Below are 25229 nucleotides of genomic sequence, written 5' to 3' on the forward strand. Positions count from 1 at the left end.
TTTGAACAGCTTACAGGCTGAGTCTCTGTCTGGATTGGTCTCTTGTTTATGTGGGCACGTCCATCATGTGAGCTTCTGGCACATCGCAGCATATGGTTTCCCCATTTTGTGGTTCGTTCCAGCGACGGATAGTGACTCTGTGGAAGTCAGACACATGACCTGCGGACACAAGAAACACAGACAGTGGCTTTTAAAATATTAAAGATTAGGACCTACTGGAAATGTCATTATTTGATGGCGTGCGGTATATTTTTAGACTATGGATGGCTTTGCTGCTTGGTCTGGCTAAGTGCAGTCCTCAGCACAAACGAGTACACCTCTCCTTTTGAAAATAACCTTTTTATCCATTTCTCAGTGAATATAGCCAATCATTTAGTGCATTTTAACAATATATTTTCCATTAAAATAAGAGTTTGGTCAGCTAAAATGTTTAGGAATAGAAAGATAGCACATTTAAAAAAGTTTTTTATTATTATTATTATTATATTAGCAATACAACCCTGCTAAAAAAAATCCAGCTTAAATCAGCCTAGGCTGGTTGGCTGGTTTTAGCTGGTCGACCAGGCTAGTTTTAAAGGGGTTTTGGACATTTCCAGGCTGGTTTCCAGCCATTTCCAGCCTGGTCTTAGCTGGTCAGGCTGGAAAATGACCAGCTAAATCCAGCTAAAACCAGCTTGACCAGCCTGGTTTAAGGTGGACATAGCTGGTTTTGGCTGGGCTCCCAGCCTGACCAGCTAAGACCAGGCTGGAAATGGCTGGAAACCAGCCTGGAAATGGCCAAAACCCCTCTAAAACCAGACTGGTCGACCAGCTAAAACCAGCTATGTCCACCTTAAACCAGGCTGTTTTTTTTCAGTAGGGATGTTAACAATAGTACAACAAACAATAGTGTTTTACTTGTTAGAAGCTATATCATGCTAGCAATGTGTCAAATCTTGGATGTTAGAAAGATTAACAATATGCTAAACTGTTATATCATGTTAGCATTATGTTAGCAAATAGTTAAAAATTGCATTAGCTGGTCATAGCTGGTTTTGGCTGAACTCCCAGCCTGGCTAGGCTGGTCAAGCTGGTTTTAGCTGGTCATCTCCTAGCCTGACCAGCTAAGACCAGGCTGGAAATGCCTGGAAACCAGCCTGGAAATGGCCAAAACCCCTCTAAAAGCAGGCTGGTCGACCAGCTAAAACCAGCCAACCATCCTAGGCTGGTTTAAGCTGGATTTTTCAGCAGGGGCTAGCAGTGTGCCAAATCTTGGTAGTTAGCAAACATTAGCAACATGATAAATGTTAATATTAGCAGTATGCTAGCAAATAGTAAAAATAGCCTTAACAACTTCCTAAAGCATGGTAACTTCAACCTGCTTATCTTCGGCTAAGTATTTAAAGATGTAAGTGATGCATTGAACCCAAATTTTTATCATTAAAATGTTTAACAGTTAAGAACATGCTAATTGTGTTAACCCTTTTAGATCAAGTGGTGTGAAAGACAACAGTTTTTCCCATCTTTAGAATAGCAAAAGTGGACTCTGACAAGCGCCAACAGAAACTGCGCTGTGCGTTTTAAACCATGTGCCTACTGTATATTGTTAAAATAGAGCCCCATATAGCAAATATCAATGTTTTACCTGCTACAACCATGCTACAGTATATCATGCTAGCAATGTGACAAATCTTGGATGCTACAAACATTAGCAACATTCATTCATTCATTCATTCATTTTCTTGTCGGCTTAATCCCTTTATTAATCCAGGATCGCCACCGCGGAATGAACCGCCTAATTATCCAGCAAGTTTTTACACAGCGGATGCCCTTCCAGCCGCAACCCATCTCTGGGAAACATCCACACACACTCATACACTATGGACAATTTAGCCTACCCAATTCACCTGTACCGCATGTCTTTGGACTGTGGGGGAAACCGGAGCACCCGGAGGAAACCCACGCGAAGGCAGGGAGAACATGCAAACTCCACACAGAAACACCAATTGAGCTGAGGTTTGAACCAGCAACCCAGCGACCTTCTTGCAGTGAGGCGACAGCACTACCTACTGCGCCACTGCCTCGCCTACATTAGCAACATTTTAAATGTTAATTCATGTTAGCAATATGCTAACAAATAGCTCAAAATAATATTAGCAACATACTAAAGCATGGTAACTTTGTCTTAAGATGTCTTAAGAAAAACTGTGTTAAGCATTTTAGACTATGCATTTAGATTGTTAAAATACAGCCACATATAACAAACATCAATGTTTTACCTGCTTGAAACATGCTACAGTATAACATGCTAGCCATTATCCAAATCTTGGACGGTAGAAAAATTAGCAGCAAATGCTAGTTAGCAGTATGCTAGTTAATATTTAAAATATCAATAGCAACATGCAAACACAAAGCAAACATAGAAACATTAGCAACATGCAAAATGTTAATTCATGTCAGCGGTATGCTAGCAAATAGTTAAAATAGCATCGGAAACATACTGAAGCTTAGTAATTTCGACCTGCTCATCTTTGGCTTGGGATCTGATGATGTAAGTGATTTAACCCTAATTTTGCCCACAAATTGATAAATTGTTAAAAACATGCTAACATGCTAATCATGTTAACCTTTTTATACCATGCACTGGGCGCAACAACCATTTTTCCCATCCTTAAAATAGCAAATGTGGATTTTGACATGCCCTTAGAGAAAGTGTGCTATAAGTTTTAGGCCATACAAGTCATTAACAATTGTTACAATTGTTAAAATAGAACCCTTACAACAAACATCAATGTTTTACCTGCTAGAAACATGCTACAGTATATCATGCTAGCAATGTGCAAATCTTGGATGGTAGAAACATTAGCAACAAATGCTAGTTACAAAAAGATTGGTAACTTCAATTTGCTCACCTTCGGCTTGGGATCTGATGATGTAAGTGGCACATTTAACCCTAATTTTGCTAGCAAAATGGTAAAAACATGCTAACATGCTAATCGTGTTAAATAAACTCTGTCTTCCTAATATTTATCCACAATATATTAATTTGAAAATACAAATTTTTGATTGTGATTTCAGATTGTTATAGGTTGGTTCCAGTTTTGTCTTTGGTACTGAATAATCGAATGTATATGCACATATATAATGTAAAGCGTCCTATATAAAATATGAATTTAAAAGAGAGCTCTATGAGGGGTGTACTCATTTATTCTGAGCACTGTATATTGCTCTCATTGGGATGATGTTTTCTCAGGGTTTTTTTTTTTTTTTTGCATGCTCACAGTTTTCAGCTCCAGCCGTCCAGCAGTGTCGAAGATCAGCCAATTAACAGAGCTCTTGCTCTCAGCATCCTGCAGGCGCTGCACATCTGTCTCTGATCGCAAGCAGAGCTGGAGAAATCTGTGTGTTTCTCTGCTCTGAAGTTCCTGAAAAGTGTGATTTTTCTGCAAGAACAATCTCTCATTTTTTCGCAGCCTGACAATAAGTTTTGTCAAGCAGATTCAAAATAACTATTAGAGATGCGCGGATGGGCTATTATTTCATCCGCAACCGCATGACAAAATTCATCATCCGTCCGCCATCCATCCGCACTAACATTTTTGACCAATTTTTAAAACCGCACCCACCCGAGCTCTCAGAATATCAGCAGTGAACTCCGTCTCCAATCGGCGCACAGGGACAAAAATAAATAAATAGCCTAAATTAAACGCACTGTACTATACAACTTTTTTTATTGTAGCCTAATAGAAAACGCATTGACACATCATTTCAACATGCTGCTATTAAGCCTACTACTAAATGCCTATTTCACTTAATTTTTTAGTAAATAGATAGAATAATAAGTCATTTACATTATAGCCTAATAATGTTTATATTTTGTAGTTGTCCATAGCAACCCCAAAAACGTACCTATTTGCCTTGCACATCTAATTAATGGGCACAGTTTTTCGACTATTTTTTTTATTTATTTTTTTTTTATTTTTTGCTGTGGATGTTATTGAGCTTGTAGAAATCGGAAACAACACCAGTTCTGCGACACAGATGAACCTCTATTGATATCTCTATCAGACAATACCTATTTTATATGCCAAAAGAAACAACAGGCAGTAAAAAAATATTAACATAAATATCTTAATGTAGGCATAGGCTATAGTCGCATGCTTTGGCAAACAGTTGAAAAAAGTTTTAATAAAAACGTCATATCGTGCCTAAACCTTGTAGGCTCAGTCACCCCCACAATTAGAAATTAAATTAGAAAAACAGATATGCCATCCCTCTTTGAGCGAACATAAAGTCTGAACAGGCTAAAGTGCATGTATGACAAGTGCCCCAATAACCCATGGAGGATCATCCACATTCCCCTCAAACTTGAAGCATAACGAAATACTACGTCATTAAAGTTGCGACAAAGAAATTCTGGCAAAATAACCTTAGCCTCGGAACGTAAAAGCGAGGCCAACATGTCTAGAATAGAATAGGCTAAACCAATATGAACGTAAAATAATCAGCTGACCGAACTCAAAAGTTTATATTGTAACATATGTGTAGCCTAAATAACATAGGCTAATTGGTTTAATATGCCTGACTTTAGGTCTAGTTTGATTTTTTCTTGGCACAATGCAGGAATAAAATAGCATCTACAGTGTCCGGATTCAGACGGGAGCGCCTGCATAGCCACTATAATGCGCCCTGCTGCACTGAAGGAGCGCTCGCTCGCAGCACTTGTTGCTGAAATGCATAGAATTCTCTTGGAAAGGTGCTGTAATCGTGGGAATGCCTGGCCTTATTTCTCCCAAAAGGAAAGTAGATTTTCCTCTGCTGATCCGTCTATATGGAAGTTTGTAGAGGAATAATTCTGTACTTCATCCAGAATTAGTGTATCCGATTCCTCCTCCTATTCTGTGAAGTCAGTCCTAGGCTTTTTCGTTGGTGCGCCAGCTATGAATATAAAAACAGTACAACCGCCCGCCACCCGCCCGAATTTAATTAAAATATTATTTTTTCGTAACGTCATCCGCCTGATCCGCGGAGTCCGCGGCTATAACCGCCAACCGCGCATCTCTAATAACTATCACTGCATACAGGGTTCCCACTCTAAGCCAAAAGTTCATTTGTATCTCATTTTCACTGACCAAAAGTCAGACTATTTCATGACTTAAGAGCTTGAGCAGACAAAAAGGAAAATATACACTCACCGACCACTTTATTTGGGACACCTTTCTAGTACCGGGTTAGATCACCTTTTGCCTTCAGAACTGCCTTAATCCTTCTTGGCATAGATTCAACAAGGTACTGGAAATATTCCAGTATTATCAGAGATTTTGCTCCATATTGACATGATAACATCACACAGTTGAAAGGCAACAGTAAGGCCGTACTCACACTAGGTACAGTTGCCACGAACTGGGCCACAGCACGCATGTCCCCCATGTCCCGCGCTCACACCACAAACGGGCTTCAGCATGCTTACGTCATCGCTACTGCGCTGTTCAGTGAGAAGCGCTCTCTCACTCAGCAGCACAGTGGAGATTTCTCTAGTTATATCGTTTCAGTCGTTTGATATGCCGTCAAATATTTCGCCAAACAGTCCTTAGGGATGCGGGGACACGCAGTCAGATATTTCGCCGAACAGATCCGCCACTTTTGTCGCTCATAAACAATCATAAAGCTCTCGTGCTGCAAGAATGAGGAGGTCTGCTGAAGGCGCGCAGCTGTCGTGCAGTGAAGGGTTTGCGTTTTTAATAAACTACGGCAGTTTGCGTTCACTGAACAGTAAGAATTATTAATAAATCCATATGAAACAGTGCCTTAAAAGTCACCTCTCGTTTTCAGTTTCGGGCTTTGGCGCGTTTTGCACTCACACACAAGCGTACCGCGCCAAAGCCCAAGTGAACCGGGCTCAGGCCCACCTCTTCCAACCGGGCCAGGGCCGGCCAAGTGAACCGTGCTTGAGCCCGATTCAGCGCACTCACACTTCTCAAACGATCCGGGAAACAGGCCTGGGCACGGTACGGATGGCATAGTGTGAGTAGGCCTTAACTCAAATAAGCACTTGTTACAATCGAGGTCTGCAGAAAAGAATCTTTAAACGCACAACAAGTCCAACCTTGAGGCAGATGGGCAACAGCAACAGAAGACCACACCAGGTGCCACTCCAGTCAGCTAAGAACAGGAAACTGAGGCTACAATTCACACAGGCTCACCAATATTGGACAATAGAAGATTGGAGAAACGTTGTCTGGTCTGATGAGTCTCCATTTCTGCTGTGACTTTCGGATGGTCGGGTCAGAATTTGGCGTCAACAACATGAAAGCATGGATCCATCCTGCCTTGTATCCACGGCTCAGGCTGGTGGTGGTGTAATGGTGTAGAGGAGATTTTCTTGGCACACTTTGTGCCCATTAGTACCAATTGAGCATCAACACCACAGCCTACCGAGTATTGTTGCTGACCATGTCCATCACTTTATGACCACTGTGTACCCATCTTCTGATGGCTACTTCCAGCAGAATAACACACCACGTCAAAGCACGAATCATCTCAGCCTGTATTCAATTGGCCTCCACAGTCACCAGATCTTAATCAAATAGAGCACCTTTGGTATGTGGTAGAATGGGAGATTCGCATCATGGAGCTGACAAATTTGCAACAACTGTGTGATGCTATCATGTCAGTATGGAGAAAAATCTGAGGAATATTTCCAGTACCTTGTTGAATCTATGCCACGAAGAATTAAAGCAGTTCTGAAGGCAAAAGCGGGTCCAACCCAGTATAAGTAAGGTGTACCTAATAAAGTGGCTGGCGAATGTATTTATATAGTTTTATTTTTAAAAGTATTTGCATTTAAATAGGTATTATGCATCATATTTGTTTAAGCTATGGCTCTTCAGTGCAGTATAGAGAAAAAATATGCTTTCATTCCCGACACATGATTCCTCCACTGAGGGCATTTTATGGTCAGCTGAAGCCTCTGTGTTCAGCCAGATGGATCTGATCTGCTGATCAGTGGTCAGCGTGGTGTGTGTATGTTTGTGCACTACTTAGGGAATGAGCTGAGCTGGGCAGATGGCAGGTGCCACAGATGCATCTCATTTACAGCAGATAAAAAAAATAAATAAATAAACACCAGCGCTGAAAACAGCTGCAAACATATTCAACACTAGATTTGACCACAGCTTAAATGATATTTGACAGGCTTCTATGATACATTTGAAGTTAAGGCCAATACAATATGCATGTGCATATAAAGTAAAGAAAATTAAAGACTTGTTAGCATCAACGTCTGATAGATACGTGTACTGTCAGCAAAGTGTGCATGTATGATATAACCTGTTAGCTAGATGCTAATACATGTTAGCAAAAGTGCAGCAAACAACAGTGTTTAACCTGTGTATCGTGATAACAATGTCCCAAATATTGGATGTTAGAAAAATTTGCAACATGTTAGCAATGTGCTAAATCATAAAAGAAACATGTTAGCAATGTGATAAAACATGACAACAAAATTATGCTATCAACTTAAATAACTGAAATAGCATTAGCAACACACTAAAGCATGGTAACTTACTAGAAAAATGCTGAATTATGTTCAAAGAATGCTAATCATGTTAACAAAATAAAATATTAGCAGCAGCAGTATGGTAAAGCATTTAAGAAATACACTAGGTTATGGTAAGATTTGTCTCGCAGACTGACGACTGAAGTGTGATTACTATATATATATATATATATATATATATATATATATATATATATATATATATATATATATATATATATATATATATATATAGGTGTTATTAGCATTATTTCCTCTGGACCTTACTGTATTTTTGGCTTCACATACTTCAACAACAGCAAGATCCTAGCTAAAAATACTGCAAAATTCAAAAGGACTGCTAAAACCTGTTAGAAACTTGCTAGCAATGTGCTAAATCGAAAATAGAGATGTGCTAAATAGAAACGTGACAACATGCTAACAGTTGTAAATGTCGAAATATTAAAATATGCTAGCAACTTGTGCTAAAAGAAGTTTGCAACCCTTTCTTGACTCTTAAGTAAGATATTGAAATTTTTTGTAAAGCCAAAAACATGCTAGCAACTTGTACTAAACACGTTTACAAACGTTTTAAAAAGCTAATGTAAACTTTTCAAAAGCCAAAAGACTTGTGCTAAACATGCTAACAGCAAATAATACACGCTGAATTGTTAGAAATATGTACTAAAACATGTTTGCAACCCTTTATTGACTTTTAAGTAAGACGTTTTAAACCTTTTGAAACCCAAAACATACTGGCAACATGTTAACATGTTAAAGCATGTTATCAGGAAGTTCTAAATGCTGAAATGTTGTAAATAGGCTATATATGTGCTAAATCATAATAGAAACATGTTAGCAATGTGCTAAAACATGCTAATAGCAAGTTATAAAAACTGAAATGTTCGTAATATGTACTTGCATCTTGAACTAAAATATGTTTGCAAACTTCAAAAAGTTATACGTAATACTTCTCAAAGCCAAAAGACTTTACTCGTCTAGTTAACCTAAATCACAATAAAAAGATGTCAGCAATGTGCTAAAATAAGTTAACACCAAGTTATTTCAATAAGATTTTCTTAACTTTTCAAAAGCAAAAAACATGCTAGCAAAATATTAACAAAGTGCTAAAACATGCTAACATCAAATACACATGCCGAAATGTTAAAAATATGCTAGCAATGTGCTAAAACGCAATATAAACATGTTAGCAATATGCTAAAATGTTAACATCTAGTTATAAATGCTGAAATGTTAGAAATATGTTAGCATGTTGTACTTAAACATTGCAGCCCTTTATTAACCTTCATTAAGATATTCTAAACTTTTCAAAAGCAAAACTTATGCCAGTAACATGTTAGCAATATGCTAAAAAATGCTGACAACAGCAAGTTATGAATGCCGAAATGTTATGAATATGCTATCAATGTCCTAAACCATGATAGAAACATGTTAGCAATGTGCTATAAATGCTAACAGCAAGTTATAAAAACTGAAATGTACTAAATAAGTATTGGCAACTTGTACCAAACATGTTTGCAAACTTTTTAAAAAGGTATATTTAAACTTTTCAAAACCGAAAGGCTTTACTGCTAGAAACATGTTAACAAAGTGCTAATTCACAAAAGAAACATGTCAGCAATGTGCTAAAATAAGTTAACACCAAGTTATTTCAATAAGAAATTCTAAACTTTTTTGACAAAAGTCAAAAAACATGTTAGAAACATGTTATCAACGTGCTAACATATGCTAATAGCAAGTTATAAAGCTGAAATTTTAGAAATATATACTAAAACATGTTTTCAACCCTTTGGGTTTTCAGTTAGATATTCTTAACTTTCCTAAAGCCAAACACATGCTAGCAACTTGTACTAAAACATGTTTGCAAACTTTTCAAAAAGTTATTTTAAACTTTTTAAAGTCGAAATACTTTATTCTTCTAGGGAACCTGCTAGAAACATGTTAATAATATATCTAAATTAGCTTATTATTAAGCACAATTACACAAAAAAAAAAACATGTTAACAATGTGCTAAAGCATACTGAAAACTAAAAAATCATTAACATCAAGTTATTTAAGATATTCTAAACTTTTCAAAAGCAAAAAAACATGCCAGCAACATGTTAGCAAGGTGCTAAAACATGCTGACGACAGCAAGTTATAAATGTCAAAATGTTCAATATATGCTAGCAATGTGCTAAACCACAATAGAAACATATTAGCAATGTGCTAAAACATGTAAACAGCAAGTTATACAGCTGAAACATTGAAAATATGCTAGCAATGTTCTAAACCACAATAGAAACATGTTAGCAATGTGCTAAAACATGTTAACAGCAAGTTATAGATCTGAAATGTTCAATATATGCTAGCAATGTGCTAAACCACAATAGAAACATATTAGCAATGTGCTAAAACATGTAAACAGCAAGTTATACAGCTGAAACATTGAAAATATGCTAGCAATGTGCTAATCCACAATAGAAACATGTTAGTAGCAATGTGCTAAAACATGTTAACAGCAAGTTATAAATCTGAAATGTTCAACGTATGCTAGCAATGTGCTAAACCACAATAGAAACATGTTAGCAATGTGCTAAATCATGTTAACAGCAAGTTATAGATCTGAAATGTTCAATATATGCTAGCAATGTGCTAAACCACAATAGAAACATATTAGCAATGTGCTAAAACATGTAAACAGCAAGTTATACAGCTGAAACGTTGAAAATATGCTAGCAATGTGCCAATCCACAATAGAAACATGTTGGTAGCAATGTGCTAAAACATGTTAACAGCAAGTTATAAATCTCAAATGTTCAACGTATGCTAGCAATGTGCTAAACCACAATAGAAACATGTTAGCAATGTGCTAAACCTGTTAACAGCAAGTTATAAATCTCAAATGTTGGAAATATGTATTAAAACATGTTTGCAAACTTTTCAAAAAGTTATTTTTAACTGTTCAAAGCCAAAATACTTTACTCATCTAGTCAAATGCTGTAATTTTACATGTAGGCCACTCATATGAGGTCAAGCATGATGAACAATGCAGCGTCCATCATATTGGCATGTCCAGCAGTAACTCAGAAGGCCTAATGAGTTTTTAATGGGCGGCTCATGACGGATACAGCAGGGCCCGCGTGAGAGCACAAAAAAGCCCACGTGCTCCGCTCCGCATGTAGGCTTGCTAGCGCCCTGTCAGCGCTCGTATGCATGCTAAGCATTGCTGCCAGACGCATCCGTTAAGACACTTTTCTAAAAATACCCGGTGTGGGTCTTAACCTCGCTTTGTGAGGCCGCCGTATAATTGCCAGCTAAACAAATGATCTCCCACCAGGGGACGAGTGAGGGAAGATGTTGAAGGAGACGCCGAAGTGTCCCGTGTCTTTATCTAGTGAACAGATTTCACCTGCAAATGAGGATTTATCTCTTTTCCCTGGCTCAGTCTGATAACACCGAGAGCTAGATGAGATGCAGAAGGAAGTTTATTACCTGCAGCTCTCATGACGGGGGTTTATTTTATCCTCGCTGGTGCGAAATTTTGATGAGATGGATCTCTGGTGTTAGCAGGCAGAGCTGCGTGTAATGGGCTAAAATTAAACACCATTATCGAAATATTAATAAGTGTACGCAGATATGTTACAGATATGAGATTTGGGTATTTGAGCACAATGTGTTTCAGCTCTAATGCTATTATCTGTGGATAAATTAAGCTGTGAGAGATCTCGGCTTTGTTGCAAATGCTAGTGAGTTCACTACGTTGGGCACAATCTAAATTATTTAATGGGCAGTGGTTTTGTGTGTTATATATTACAGTTTTTCTCAGTCGCTTTGGTGCGTTTCTCACAACACCAGTGCATTTTTGCACAACAGTTAATGCATTTCTCAAAACAATTAGTACAAACTGCAAAACCTAGCTGATAACCTGCAAAAAGCGCGTCACATGCTCAAAATGGAGAGTTCATTCCTCAAAAGCAAGTATTTATGTCAATCAAAGTGTCAGTGTCATCAAAATGAAAAGTCCTGCCACCATTGTTTATGAACAGGATAGTCAAATGGCTTAGTCATGTTTTCATTATGACAGTTTACTCTACATTTTTTCAATGCAAAAAAGTCAGATTTTGGTGACGTCCTGAAAATGCTCAAGACAGCACTACTGTTTGCACAGCCATTTGAAATCTACTGTAAAGTTAGACATCACTGCATTGAGTGAGTTATCTGAGTACAAGACACTGAATATGTATGTTTCACATTTTTACTGCACATGCTCTTTACAATCATAATTCATTCACAGCATTGTACAAAAGACTAAATCCACCCTTATTTACAACAAACATAAACTTCCTTTAGCTAGAGCAGTGCACAACTGTAAACGATATTGCATTACAAATTGGAACTGAGCTTACAACATACACAGGTCTGTAAATCATTCATCAAACTGTTCAATTTTTAAGACATTTTCAGGAAAATAAAGATTTAAATTTGTTTTATAAAATTAGCTTGACAGATTTTGACAACTAGTTCAACATTTTTGTGTGTAATGACTCGAGTAATGAAATGAGAACTATTACTTTTATATGGAATGACTATTCAGCATTCACGTTTAGTTAATTTTGACTGACATGACATAAGCAAAGATAATGTTATAAACAGCAGAGAGTTGTATGAAAGCAATTCATGCATGTCCAAAAGCATTTGCAATTTGTTGAAAGGAATGAGAAACTGCTACTAGGATGTGCACAAATGACTAATTGTTTTGAGAAATGCATGACCTGTTGTGCAAATGTAAATAGTGTTGTGAGAAATGCACCAAAGCGACTGAGAAAAACTGTAAATATACATGTGCATAATTTGTTTCAGTTTTGTCAGTAATTGGTATATGTTTATGCTTTTTTCGCTTAAAGGGAACCTATTATGCCCCTTTTTACAAGATGTAAAATAATTCTCTGATTTCCCTAGAGCAGAGGTGGACAAACTATGGCCTGCGGGCCATATGCAGCCCGCTAAACACTTTCATCCGGCCCGCGAGGGAGTTTTTAAAATTCCTCTACTGAGAAGGTTTGGTTTAGAATTAGTAAATAATGATGCAATTACAAGTGAATGTCATGTGATAGCAGTATTGCATGCGGTACAGTTAGTGCAACCAGTAGAATTAGAACACACTCTCGGATATTAAAATGCACATGACAGTTACGCCCCATTCACACGGGGCGTCAGCGCTTCCCATTCACTTTGAGGCATTGCCGAACTGCATTGTGGATCCGTCGGCGCCGCTTCAGAGGCGTTGCCCGCTGCACAAGTTGGGACTAGCTCAACTTTTCAAGCACCGACGGAAGCGTCAGCCAATCAGATCGCTGTATGCCAATACTACAGCTAGACAGTGGCCTATTAGTGACTGAATTTCATTGGCTGACGTTGCTATGATGATCACGTTAGCCCCAACTTGAGACATGCCTTCAGTCAAGCGTTGAAGCTGAAGCCCCGTGTGAATGGGTCAGCAATTCCATGTCAACAGCTCCTTTTAAAACAAGTGTGTTCAATACTTGTTTTCCCCGCTGTATATAATACTACAGTAAAACGGATTTTGCTAATATACACTCTAATTGAAATGTAACTAATGACGACTAATGATAAATTCTCTGTTTTCCCAAGACCACAACTCTGATTGGCCTGTTGAAGACGGCTCGGCTCCTCCGTCTGGTTCGTGTGGCGAGAAAACTGGACCGTTACTCTGAATACGGAGCGGCCGTTCTCATGCTCCTCATGTGTATATTCGCTCTCATCGCCCACTGGCTCGCCTGCATCTGGTACGCCATTGGAAATGTGGAGAAATCCTACCTGGAGCATAAGATCGGCTGGCTGGACAATCTGGAGGTGTCTATTGGGAAAAGATCCAACACTAGTGACCCCGGCTCAGGACCGTCCATAAAGGATAAATATGTGACGGCGCTGTACTTCACCTTCAGCTCGCTGACCAGCGTGGGTTTCGGAAACGTGTCGCCAAACACCAACTCTGAGAAGATCTTCTCCATCTGTGTCATGCTGATCGGATGTAAGTCTGAAAAACATGCATGTGACGAAATTAAAGTGATTTACTGTTCCAATGCTGGAAATTTACCATATATTACTCAACACAAAAGGAGAATGTTTTAAAGATGAGCAAGAGGAGAGGGGTAAATAATAAGAAAGTATTAATATTATGTTATTACAATTTATTATTAATAATATTCATTCATTCATTTTCTTTTTGGCTTAGTCCCTTTATTAATCAGGGGTCACCACAGCAGAATGAACCGCCAACTTATCCAGCACATGTTTTACGCAGCGCATGCCCTTCCATCTGCAACCCAACACTGGGAAACACTTACATACTTTTGCATTCACACTTATACACTACAGCCAATTTAGCTTACCCAATTCATCTACAGTGCATGTTTTTGAGGGAAACCAGAGCACTCGGTGGAAACCCACACCAACACGGAGAACATGAAAAACCACACAGAAATGCCACCTGAGGCTCGAACCAGCGACCTTCTTGCTGTGAGGCGATCGTGTGTATATATATATATATATATATATATATATATATATATATATATATATATATATATATATATATATATATATATATATATATATATATATATATATATATATATATATATATAAAACGATAGATAGAACGATAGATAGATGGATAAAACGATAGAACGACAGACAGACAGACAGACAGACAGACAGACAGACAGACAGACAGACAGACAGACAGACAGACAGACAGACAGACAGACAGACAGACAGATAGATAGATAGATAGATAGATAGATAGATAGATAGATAGATAGATAGATAGATAGATAGATAGATAGATAGATAGATAGATAGATAGATAAAATCCTAAATAAAAATGCATTAAAAGAATTGATATACAATGTGCATTTTTAAATCTTCTTATACACATAGAATTTTTTTTATTATTGTAATAATAACTCAGAATCTTACAGTTTTTACTTTATTTCAATGAAATAAATGCAGCCATTGCAAGACTTTTTTCAAATAAATTAAACTGAAGAGGCTGTGGTGAATCTGAAATGACCCAGACGTCTATAAAGTATTTATCCTGGCATTTTTAATATCTTTTTCAATCTAGCAGATGAATAATAATACACTGAAAACAATGCTGACCTTTTTTTGAACTTGTGTTTTGTCTTTTTCTTTTTTAGACCACATGACATCATCTTTAATCCAATAGTCTTTAGTCTAGTAAAAGTATAATGTATGTTGACAAATATTTTAGCATATACATTAACAGTAAAAGGATGTATGGAAAACTATGATAGCTGAATCTGAAACAATTTTTTTTTTCATCTAATCAAATGTGGTTTTGAATGAGAATGTCTCGCCTCCTAATTACCACTTTTACTAGCAATTTCAAGTAAATCATTGTTCAGAGCTAAAACCAAACCTGTTGAGCTTGTTAAATTTGAAAAAAAAATTGTTTGTTATAGTTCATTGTTTATTAAGTAAATAAACAGCTGAATATTTATTTAAACAAATGTTTATATAAGCAAACAAGCTAGAAAATCTAAATAAACAAACAAGTGTATAAATCTATCTAAATGTAACAATTACATTACAGCATGTTACAAACAAACTAGAGAGAAAAATAAGAAAACTAGTCCATAAATACATGTAAATGTAACAATGTAAACAAATGTAGGAAAATAAACAAGCATAAAATAGTCTAATAAAATAAAGTAAAAGTAAAAACTGTTGTGTTTGTTGAGTAAAAAAATAAGTTTAAAGTTTGTTATTTATTTAGTAAATAAAAAAAGTTTTATGCTGACCTAGTAAAAAAAAAGAGCTAGCAAACAAATAAGTAAACCAACAAATAAGTGAATAAATAAATGTAAAAAAATTTAAACAAATGTAAGAAAGCAAAAAAGAATGAAATTAAATAATAAAATACAAAATAAATTACAGTGGATTCGGAAAGTATTGTTACAGCCTTATTCCAAAATGGATTAAATTAATTTATTTCCTCAAAATTCTACACACAATCCCCTATAATGACAATGTGAAACAAGATTTATTGAAATTGTTTCAAATTTATTACAAATTAAAAACCTGAACAATCACATGTAAATCAGTATTCAAAGCTTTTGCAGTAAAGCTCTAAATTGAGCTCAGGCACATTCTGTTCCCACTGATCATTCTTGAGATGGTTTAGCAGCTTAATTGGAGTTCATCTGTGGTCAATTCAGTTGATTGGACATGATCTGAAAAGGCATACACCTGTCTATATAAGGTCCCAGGGTTGACAGTGCATGTCAAAGCACAGACCAAGCATGAAGACAAAGGAATTGTCTGTAGACCTCAATGACAGGATTCTCGAGGCACAAGGCTGGAGAAGGTTACAGAAAAATGTCTGCTGCTCTGAAAGTTCCAATGCGCACAGTGGCCTCCATCATCAGTAAGTGGAAGATGTTTGGAATCACCAGGACTCTTCCTAGAGCTCGTTGGCCATCTAAGCTGAGTGATCAGGAGAGAAGGGCCTTAGTCAGAGAGGTGATCAATAACCCAATGGTCACTCTGTCTGAGCTCCAGTGTTCTTCTGTGGAGAGAGGAGAACCTTCCAGAAGGACAACCATCTGTGCAGCAATCCACCAATCAGGCTTGTATGGTAGAGTGGTCAGACGGAAGACACTCCCCACCTGGAATTTGCCAAAAGGCATCTGAAGGAGTCTCAGACCATAAGAAACTAAATTCTCTGGTCTGATGAGACTAAAATTGAACTCTTTGGAGTAAATGCCAGGCATTACATTTGGAGAAAACCAGGCAGCGCTCATCACCAGGCTAATACCATCCCTACAGTGAAGCATGGTGGTGGCAGCATCATGCTGTGGAGATGTTTTTCAGCAGCAGGAACTGGAAGACTAGTCAGGATAGAGGGAAAGATGAATGCAGCAATGTACAGAGACATCCTGAATCAAAACCTGCTTCAGAGTGCTCTTGACCTCAGACTGGGGCGACGGTTTATCTTCCAGCAGGACAATGACCCAAAGCACACCGCCAAAATATCAATGGAGTGTCTTCACAACAACTTGATGAACGTCCTTAAGTGGCCCAGCCAGAGCCCAGACCTAAATCTTATTGAACATCTCTGGAGAGATCTTAAAAAGGCTGCACACAGTCACTTCCCATCCAACCTGATAGAGCTGGAGAGGTACTGCAAAGAGGAATTCCCAAAGACAGATGTACCAAGCTTGTGGCATCATATTCAAAAAGACTTGACAAATAAAAATAAAATAAAATAAATGGTTTTTTTTTTAAATCTAATAAAATGAAACATACAAAATAATTCAGTCCAAAGTAAACAATCCATCCCATTTTTCCTCAGCAGACAGTGCAGGTATTAAATCAGAAATAGCTCTTAAACCGGACATCTGGCATAATAATAACAATAAAGAAGCACTGCTGATTGCATCTAAATTGGTCTCCGCAGACAAAATGTACCTTGCATTTGCTTTCATCACTGCGCTCTGCTCCTTTCTCCTCCAGCTTTGATGTATGCCAGTATTTTCGGGAATGTTTCGGCCATCATCCAGCGTCTGTATTCGGGAACGGCGCGCTACCACATGCAGATGTTGAGAGTCAAAGAGTTCATCCGTTTCCACCAGATCCCGAACCCGCTTCGGCAGAGACTGGAGGAATATTTCCAGCATTCCTGGACCTACACCAACGGCATCGACATGAACATGGTGCGTCTACTCACTGTAATTACTGACAACACTGTAAAAACACTGTAGCTAGTTTACTTTAAACCCGTAAACCCGTTGCCTTAACTTTTAATTATGCTTATAGTTTGTTTACTTATTGAATTATAAGGTGATTAACATTGATGATGATGTTACACAAGAACACGAGGACGCAAGATTGCTGAAGAAAGCATATTGAGAAACAGCTTATCTATAGTGAAAATCCAAAAGGCTTCAGGTTGTAAGAGCACTTTGTTAAGATTTCCATCCCAACCAGGATACTTTACAATTTCAATCCCTTGTTCCGCCATGTTGTTTAAATAGCATCCATTTGCATTACTTTGTAGACTCATGGGTGTTCTGGTCTAAAAAAGGAGGTGTGTTAAGGTGCATTGTTGACGCGTTGCTATTTTGAGGAACTGAAATTCTGCTCAATAAACCAGCTGAGAGCGAAAAAGCCGATTGCAGAGCATGTCAGTTGTGCGTCTCGCTTAAACATTGCTTAAAGGGCACATAGTTTACCGCTTTTTTATGATTTAATATTAGTGTTATGGTTCTTCTGAGTGTGCCAGTTTAGGTTCAGTTCAAAACACAATTCAGGTGTTTTTATTATAATGTGTTCAAAAGTATCATGTTAGGGGCGTGTACAGTTTGCTGTTTTAGGGGTGTGTTGCTTCACATGAAAATTAGTTTCGGCTTCCCGTCCAACGTAACAAGGGGGGGCGGAGCCAAGAGCTCACCCGCTCTGAGTTTTCGACAGACAGACAGACTTAGAGAAGGAGCTGGAGTGAGAGAATCAGCATTCAGCCGTACATGTACGACTCGGACACAGACCAAGCAGAGGGTACACAATCATTGGTAACACTTTACAATGAGATTCATTAGTTAATGCATTTAGTAACATAAACTAATTATGAACAACTCATGTACAGCATTTATTAATCATAATTAAACATTTACTAATGCATTGTTAGCATCCAAGTCCATGCTTGTTAACATTAGTTAATGTACCATGAGTTAACGAACGAACAATGAACACCTGTATTTTCATTAACTAACGTTAACTAACATGAACAAATACAGTAGTAGATGTATTGTTCATTGTTCATGTTAGTAAATGCAGCATTAATTAACATTAACTAATGAACCTTATTGTAAAGAGTGACCCAATCGTTTGTGTCTGTGTAGTTTTACAGACAACTGTGTGCTAGTTTAAAGTGCCGAGCTTGACTGAGGCACCTGATGTGCTGCGACAAGGCACACCAGACACTCTCTGTGGCGCGGCAGAAACATGAGGTGTCCCGAATCATCCCGCCACGCATTTTAGAACTCTAATAACAGGTTTTATCAGGGAAAACACAATGGCGCTTGAAGTCGCCGGCTGTCCGCAGCGCCCAGCTGCCAGCTAGAGGCAACATTGTGTGTACCCTGATAGAAACCTATGTTTAGAATTCTAAAATGCATGATGCTGGGTCAGCGTCGCGTCACGCAGAGCGGCGTTTCTGGTGTGCGGCCTGCAGGCAAGTTTGTTATTTTTTTCCATTGCAGAGAAGCGCACATGACGCGCATGCCCTTTTCCAGCTGCACCTAGTTAAGATCACAGGGAGCTTCTGTGAACATGAGAAATGCAAACGGCTGAAGTTTAAGGTAGACGCAATGAAAAGTACACGTTTGCAAACCTACCTAAAGATACAACCAATAATTCCGATTACAGCAATCATGTGGTGAATGTTGATCTTGTGTTGAGCCCAATGAGCCTGGCATCTAAAAATAGGGCAAGGATATTCCTTTAGTGATATCGCTTTGACTCACGCTGAAAATGGCGGACGTTAATCAACAAACTGAGGATATGGTGACGTCAATCAATGGGCCTGTCAATTAATATGGGTGGGCAGGGGGACCGCAATCCTACATCAAATTGCGGTCGCACTGAAAACCTCTCCAATTGGTCCACTGCTTTTATGTTGTTAAATTTAAAAAAAGGACTGGGCGTGTTTATATAACCCCAATATGACGGTCTATAAACTATACTTACACACATGTCTGTCCAAACAGCCTGAAAAGTAGATTTTTTTACCATAGGTGCCATTTAAAACTTTGTTTTAAGCAATACAGAAATATCTTTACAAATGAAAAAGAATTAAAGGATTAAAATGTTATGGAAACTAATGTAAACAGCCATGTAAATAGCAAATGCGCCATGGAGCGACACAACTGACTCTTAAAGGGAATGGGAGATGAGACTCTGATTGGTTTATTTTCAAAACACACACATGAATAGGGCCAGACTGAATCTGTGGACGTTTTTTGCTATTTCTGCGCAGAATTTTGGTAAAAACTAAAGAACTTTGAACTAAAACCTTAATATATGGAATAAAAAGTAATACCTTTTTAACCTGTATTTATTGTTTACAATGCAAATCCAATTAGATCCACTTTATTTGGTAAACAAAGCAAGTCTCTCATATAATATACTGGTCCCACTTTATATTAAGTGTCCTTAACTACTATGTACTTACATCAAAAAATAGATACAATGTACTTACTGTGTTCATAATGTATTTGAGAACACTTGTGGTGCTCTTGAGTTGGGATAGGGGTTGGGTTATGGACAGGTTTGGGGTGTGGGTAGGTTTAAGGGTGGGTCAAGGTGTAGGGAATGGTCAGCAGTGTATTTACAAATGTAATTACAGAAGTTAATTACAGATGTAACTACATACAGGTATTTAATCAAGCATAAGTACACAGTAAATACATGTATTTACACAATAAGTACATTGTAACAAACTATTAATTCCTGTGTAAGTACATACTAGTTAAGGCCACTTAATATAAAGTGTGACCAATACACTAAATGAAAGAAAATATTACTTTACTAATGATGTTGTAAATAAATCATATGCATATTTTCATATTAGACAATATTGTTACTGAAATGAATTTAAAAACTGAATAAATATAAATGTACACACATTTACACAAGGAAATTACCAGAATCAATGATGAGCTAAAAATCTGCGGAATTCTGCACGTGCAGATTCTGCGTGCGCCTACCCATAACTCATTTAAGAAACCCTGGAGTACTTTTTTGGCATTTTAACAGATTTATGTGTGTGTGTTGAGCCTCAGTTATAACAATGTTAGCACCTGTCAGCATTAATTGTAGGGGAAACTGGATAATTTTGAGCTTTTGTCAGCTAATTTCAGCTTCCGGGTTTAAAATTAATTTTGTGGCTTTGCTGTATCAGCCCTGACAGGATCGCAGAGAAAAAACATACAACAAACCCTGTGGATCATGAAAACAAACACATACGATCCTTCATGAACAGCTAAATACTGTGTGCCGTGGGTCCATGGATGCGGTCTCACCCAGTCACCAACATAGGGTCTCACAGCTTGGCACTGGCTGTGTCTTGTGTCTTGCCTTCGGAAAGCACGCACTGTCATGAATAATTAAGAAGCTGGCTCTTCCCATAGGATAAGAAAACTCTGCTATGAATAATAATGAGAAACCAACATGTCATCTTTGCACTTGCAGTTCTGCGCTACATCACTGATTTTGATCCCGCCCCAAAACTCTTTTTTGTGTGTGTATAACGTCCTCATAGATATAATAGTTCTGACATGAACAAGACCAATATTTAATGAAAATGGGTTATTTGGGGAAGAAAGCAAAAAAAAAAAAACACACAAACAAAAATCATGATTTGTGTTTACATTTGGACTAAGGATACAAAATTTCATAATAAGGATGCAGCTTTTCATTTTTGGCTGAATTGTTCCTCTTAAATAAACTCTGAAATGCTATTTGAACATCATCATTGTAAATGTGAGTTTATACAGTATGCTAAAAGCAACCTCTCTCTCTCTCTCTCTTTCTCTCTTCATGTCTGCCACGCGTGAAATGGACTGACGGCATCTCTGGCAAGAGCAGGAGGTATTTATATCAGCTCAAGTCTCGTCTTCATTCATGTCTAGCTGTAGAGACTCTCATGTTCACTCTGCTATTGTGTGTTGATGTTCACACACTGCATCTCTGACACTCTATCAGCTCTCTCAGCAGGAAATGCATGCTTCCAAATCTATTTTTGGGCAGGGCAATGTAATTATAACGAATGTTTCTATCAGCCATTTGAAGATTTTAAGATTTGAGAGATTGGTAAAGCCACATGAATGAATGAATGAATGAATGAATGAATGAATGAATGAATGAATGAACGTGTCTGTGTGTGTTGAAAGCACACACAGTTGATGGCAAAATTATTAGGTTTTTATTCATTTTCAGGTATTTCCTAAAAAATTTTTTTTTCTGGAGAAAGTCTTATTGTAATTTAGGTGGAATTAAAAAGTAAATAAATAAAATATTTTTTTTAAATCAAAGAAAAAATAATAAAAATAAATAAATCTGAAATTATAAATATTATCCTTAATATTACTTAAAATATCTTAGTTTAAAAATTATTATCTTTTATAATTAATATTAATTAATACAAATGTGTGTGTGTGTATTTGTTGAAAGCACTGGGCTTGACACAGTGATTATTGGTTTAATATAAATTAAAATTAGGGTATATTGGCAAATATCGTATTAGTATTCTGCAAATATTGGTTAAAAGTAGGAAAATATTGAATAAATATTGGTTAAAATAAGGGTATATTGGGTAAAATAGTGTGTGAATATTGGTTAAAATTAGGGTATAAGGGGTAAAATATTGGGGAAATATCGGTTAAAATTAGGGTATATTGGGTAAAAAATTGGGTAAATATCGGTTAAAATTAGGGTATATTGGGTAAAAAATTGGGTAAATATCGGTTAAAATTAGGGTATAACGGCTAAAATATTGGTTAAATGTTGGTTAAAATTAGGATATATTGGCTAAAATATTTGGTAATATCGGTTAAAATAAGGGTATATTGGGTAAAATATTGGGTAAATATCGATGAAAATTAGGGTATGTCACCTAAAATATTGGGTAAATATCGGTTAAAATTTGGGTATATTGGGTAAAATATTGGGTAAATATCGGTTAAAATTAGGGTATATTGGGTAAAATATTGGGTAAAATTAGGGTATATTGGGTAAAATATTGTTTAAACAACAGGTAAAATGAGGGTAAATTGGCTAAAATATTTGGTAAGTATCAGTTATAATTGCGGTGTATTGTCTAAAATATTTGATAAACATCGGTTAAAAGTACAGTATATAGGGTAAAATATTGGTTAAATACTGGTGAAAATTAGGGTATGTCACCTAAAATATTGGGTAAATATCAGTTAAAATTAGGGTGTGTCGGCTAAAATATTGGGCCACCGTGCTGCCCTTATATTTTATTATATTATATTATATTATATTATACATTATATTATATTACATCATATTATATTATATTATATTATATTATATTATATTATATTATTACATTACATTACATTACATTACATTACATTATATAAAATTATATTATACACATGAATTTCGAGATCAACAAATAATAACCCAAATAAAAAAGCATCAAAATCCTCACTTCATTTTCCAGCAGATTTATTGTCTATATTGTAAATAGTGAAGTATTTAGCCATGTCTAGCATAGTTGCTGCTTGAATGAATTAGCATACATTAGATGAGAATCTATGATAACCTTTCTGATTTAGGTGCGACTCTGAGATTAAAAGTTGCTCTTGGTAAAGGAAGCCTGCGTCTGTGTTGCTAAGAGACTGAATCTGTTCTGTTGGCCATTATTGAAGCCTCATTATTTCATCTCTTTAATTGAAGATTGCAGCACTAATATGAGCGCAGTATAACTGGCACCTGGATCATTAGTCTGTCTAGGTTAAAATCTCCTTCTTTTACACTTAAATAGCATGAATATATTGGCAGAAACACCAGGATGTACAATCATTTCATCATCAGTGTAAAAAAAACACCCCTAACACCAGGACTTGCTTTAAAACAGTGAATTTACTTTTATATTCATTAATTTTCCTTTAGCTTAGTCCCTTTATTCATCAGGGGTCGCCACAGTGGAATGAACTGCCAACTATTCTAACATATGTTTTACATGCTACATTTAAGTTTTACACCTTCCAACTGCAACCCATCACTGGGAAACACCCATACACACTCATTCACACTCATACACTACGGCTAATTTAGTTCATCCAATTTGTGGGGGAAACCGGAGCACCCGGAGGTATACCTGCCAACACTCCTCTTTTTCCCATAAGTCTTTCGTATTTCAGACCCATCTCCCATATTGTTCTGTCTCCTGGAATACTCCTGGAACTGACGAATTTTAAATTAAGAATTTGGTGGGGGTTTTTTCAGTCAGTTTTTGAAAGCAGCACAGTACAATTGTTGAAATAACACCATAAACTTTAAATTCACGCACTTTCAAGGACCGCTGTTTCTTTCTAAGTACTTTTAAAGCCTTGAATTCCTATGTCTGAAAATCAAGCACTTTCAAAAAGCATGGGAACTTCTGCAATAAACACATTACAGACCCCCTTAATTTTTCACAATTTTTTGTGATTTTTTTTGCGGTTGTGGTGGTAATTCCCAGAAATTTGTGGACAATTTTACAATTTAAATATATATACGAAATCATTTATCAATTTACCAGCCATACTTGAAAATCACAAATAATGTCCTTCAATTCGGTCACGTCCAGCGGCCATCATCCTTAAACCAATCTCTATCACTGTAACCTGCTTGCTTTTCTGTCTGTTCCATTGCTCCGTTTGTTAGATGTTTTCCACTTTCTTTTGCCGTCTGAGGCATGTCAAACGCACAAAAGGCCAATTTGTGTTAGGATGTCTAATCGCATCTTTGCATTAACTTCACATGTAAATCATTTGCGTTTAAGCGGTGTCTGCTTACTGCACAGGCTGCAAAACATTCCCCCCTCCATGTTTGTATTGTGAGGGTGCAGGTGATGCGTCATTGAGACACTCAAATACATCATGTGCGCTGCGTATGCAACATCTATAAGTCTTGTAAAACAGTAAATTGCTAAATGAAATGAATATAATGTGATTATTTGGTTTGGAATTGGATGTTTTATAAGATTTTTTTTTGCAATTATTTTGCATTTAAATTAACAATTTTGCAGAATCGCAAAAATGTGTGTCTTTTTGTTGATTTTGCGTTAGATTCATTGATTGCGGAATCACGAAAAAATTGGAGGTCTGACATTAAGCACATTGTATTTATATTTTGATGCAAAGTACATAGTAGTTAAGGTCACTTTATAAGGTGGGACCAAAATAACTTTGCTAAATCCAATTAATTTTTTTTTTTCAGTGTATACCCAATGTACTTGTGTTTGTTCAGGGCTGTTTTTCACCTGATTGTGTCGTTTCTCTGCAGGTCTTAAAGGGTTTTCCGGAGTGTCTGCAGGCTGATATCTGTCTCCACCTGAACGACAGTCTCCTGCAGGGCTGTAAGGCGTTCAGAGGAGCGACTCAAGGCTGTCTGCGAGCTCTCGCCATCCGCTTTAAAAACACACACGCTCCTCCAGGAGACACACTCGTGCACTGCGGGGACGTCCTCACCGCGCTCTACTTTCTGTCTCGAGGATCAATCGAAATCCTTAAGGACGACATAGTGGTGGCCATTCTGGGTAAGAGAGCCTGTTTGAACAGAAACACTAATACAGAGTTCAGATGCACGGTTTTCAAAGTAGTCGTGTTACAGATGTTTTCACATTGCCTGACTATCTGGGGTAGCGTTTCATCGCTGCTATGTTTACACTGCAAGATGAATCAGCCACGGGGTTTCACACTGCAGGATTTACAAGGAATAGCTGACAACTTTGTCTTGGTTGGCATACCACGACTCTCACAACAAAACATATGCAAGAAGTGACATGAAAACACTGCAAGGTCACGTAGTATCTTTTATTATTAACTACATAATGAGAAAGAAGCCTTTAGAGGGGTAGAAAATCTACTT

The 25229-nt window shown here is 37.2% G+C and overlaps 1 protein-coding gene across 1 annotated transcript in view; it reads left to right on the forward strand.

Moving 5' to 3' along the window:
- The window catches only part of LOC101883600 (potassium voltage-gated channel subfamily H member 7), a 186171-nt gene that overhangs the window by 124305 nt on the left and 36637 nt on the right, over positions 1 to 25229 (forward strand). Inside the window, exons 8-10 of the mRNA XM_073913232.1 lie at positions 13173 to 13572; positions 17082 to 17281; positions 24645 to 24897. Coding sequence (XP_073769333.1) covers positions 13173 to 13572; positions 17082 to 17281; positions 24645 to 24897 — 853 coding nt within the window. The remainder of the gene's footprint in view (positions 1 to 13172; positions 13573 to 17081; positions 17282 to 24644; positions 24898 to 25229) is intronic.

This window comes from Danio rerio, chromosome 9 (assembly GCF_049306965.1).
Source record: "Danio rerio strain Tuebingen ecotype United States chromosome 9, GRCz12tu, whole genome shotgun sequence".
Taxonomy (NCBI): domain Eukaryota; kingdom Metazoa; phylum Chordata; class Actinopteri; order Cypriniformes; family Danionidae; genus Danio; species Danio rerio.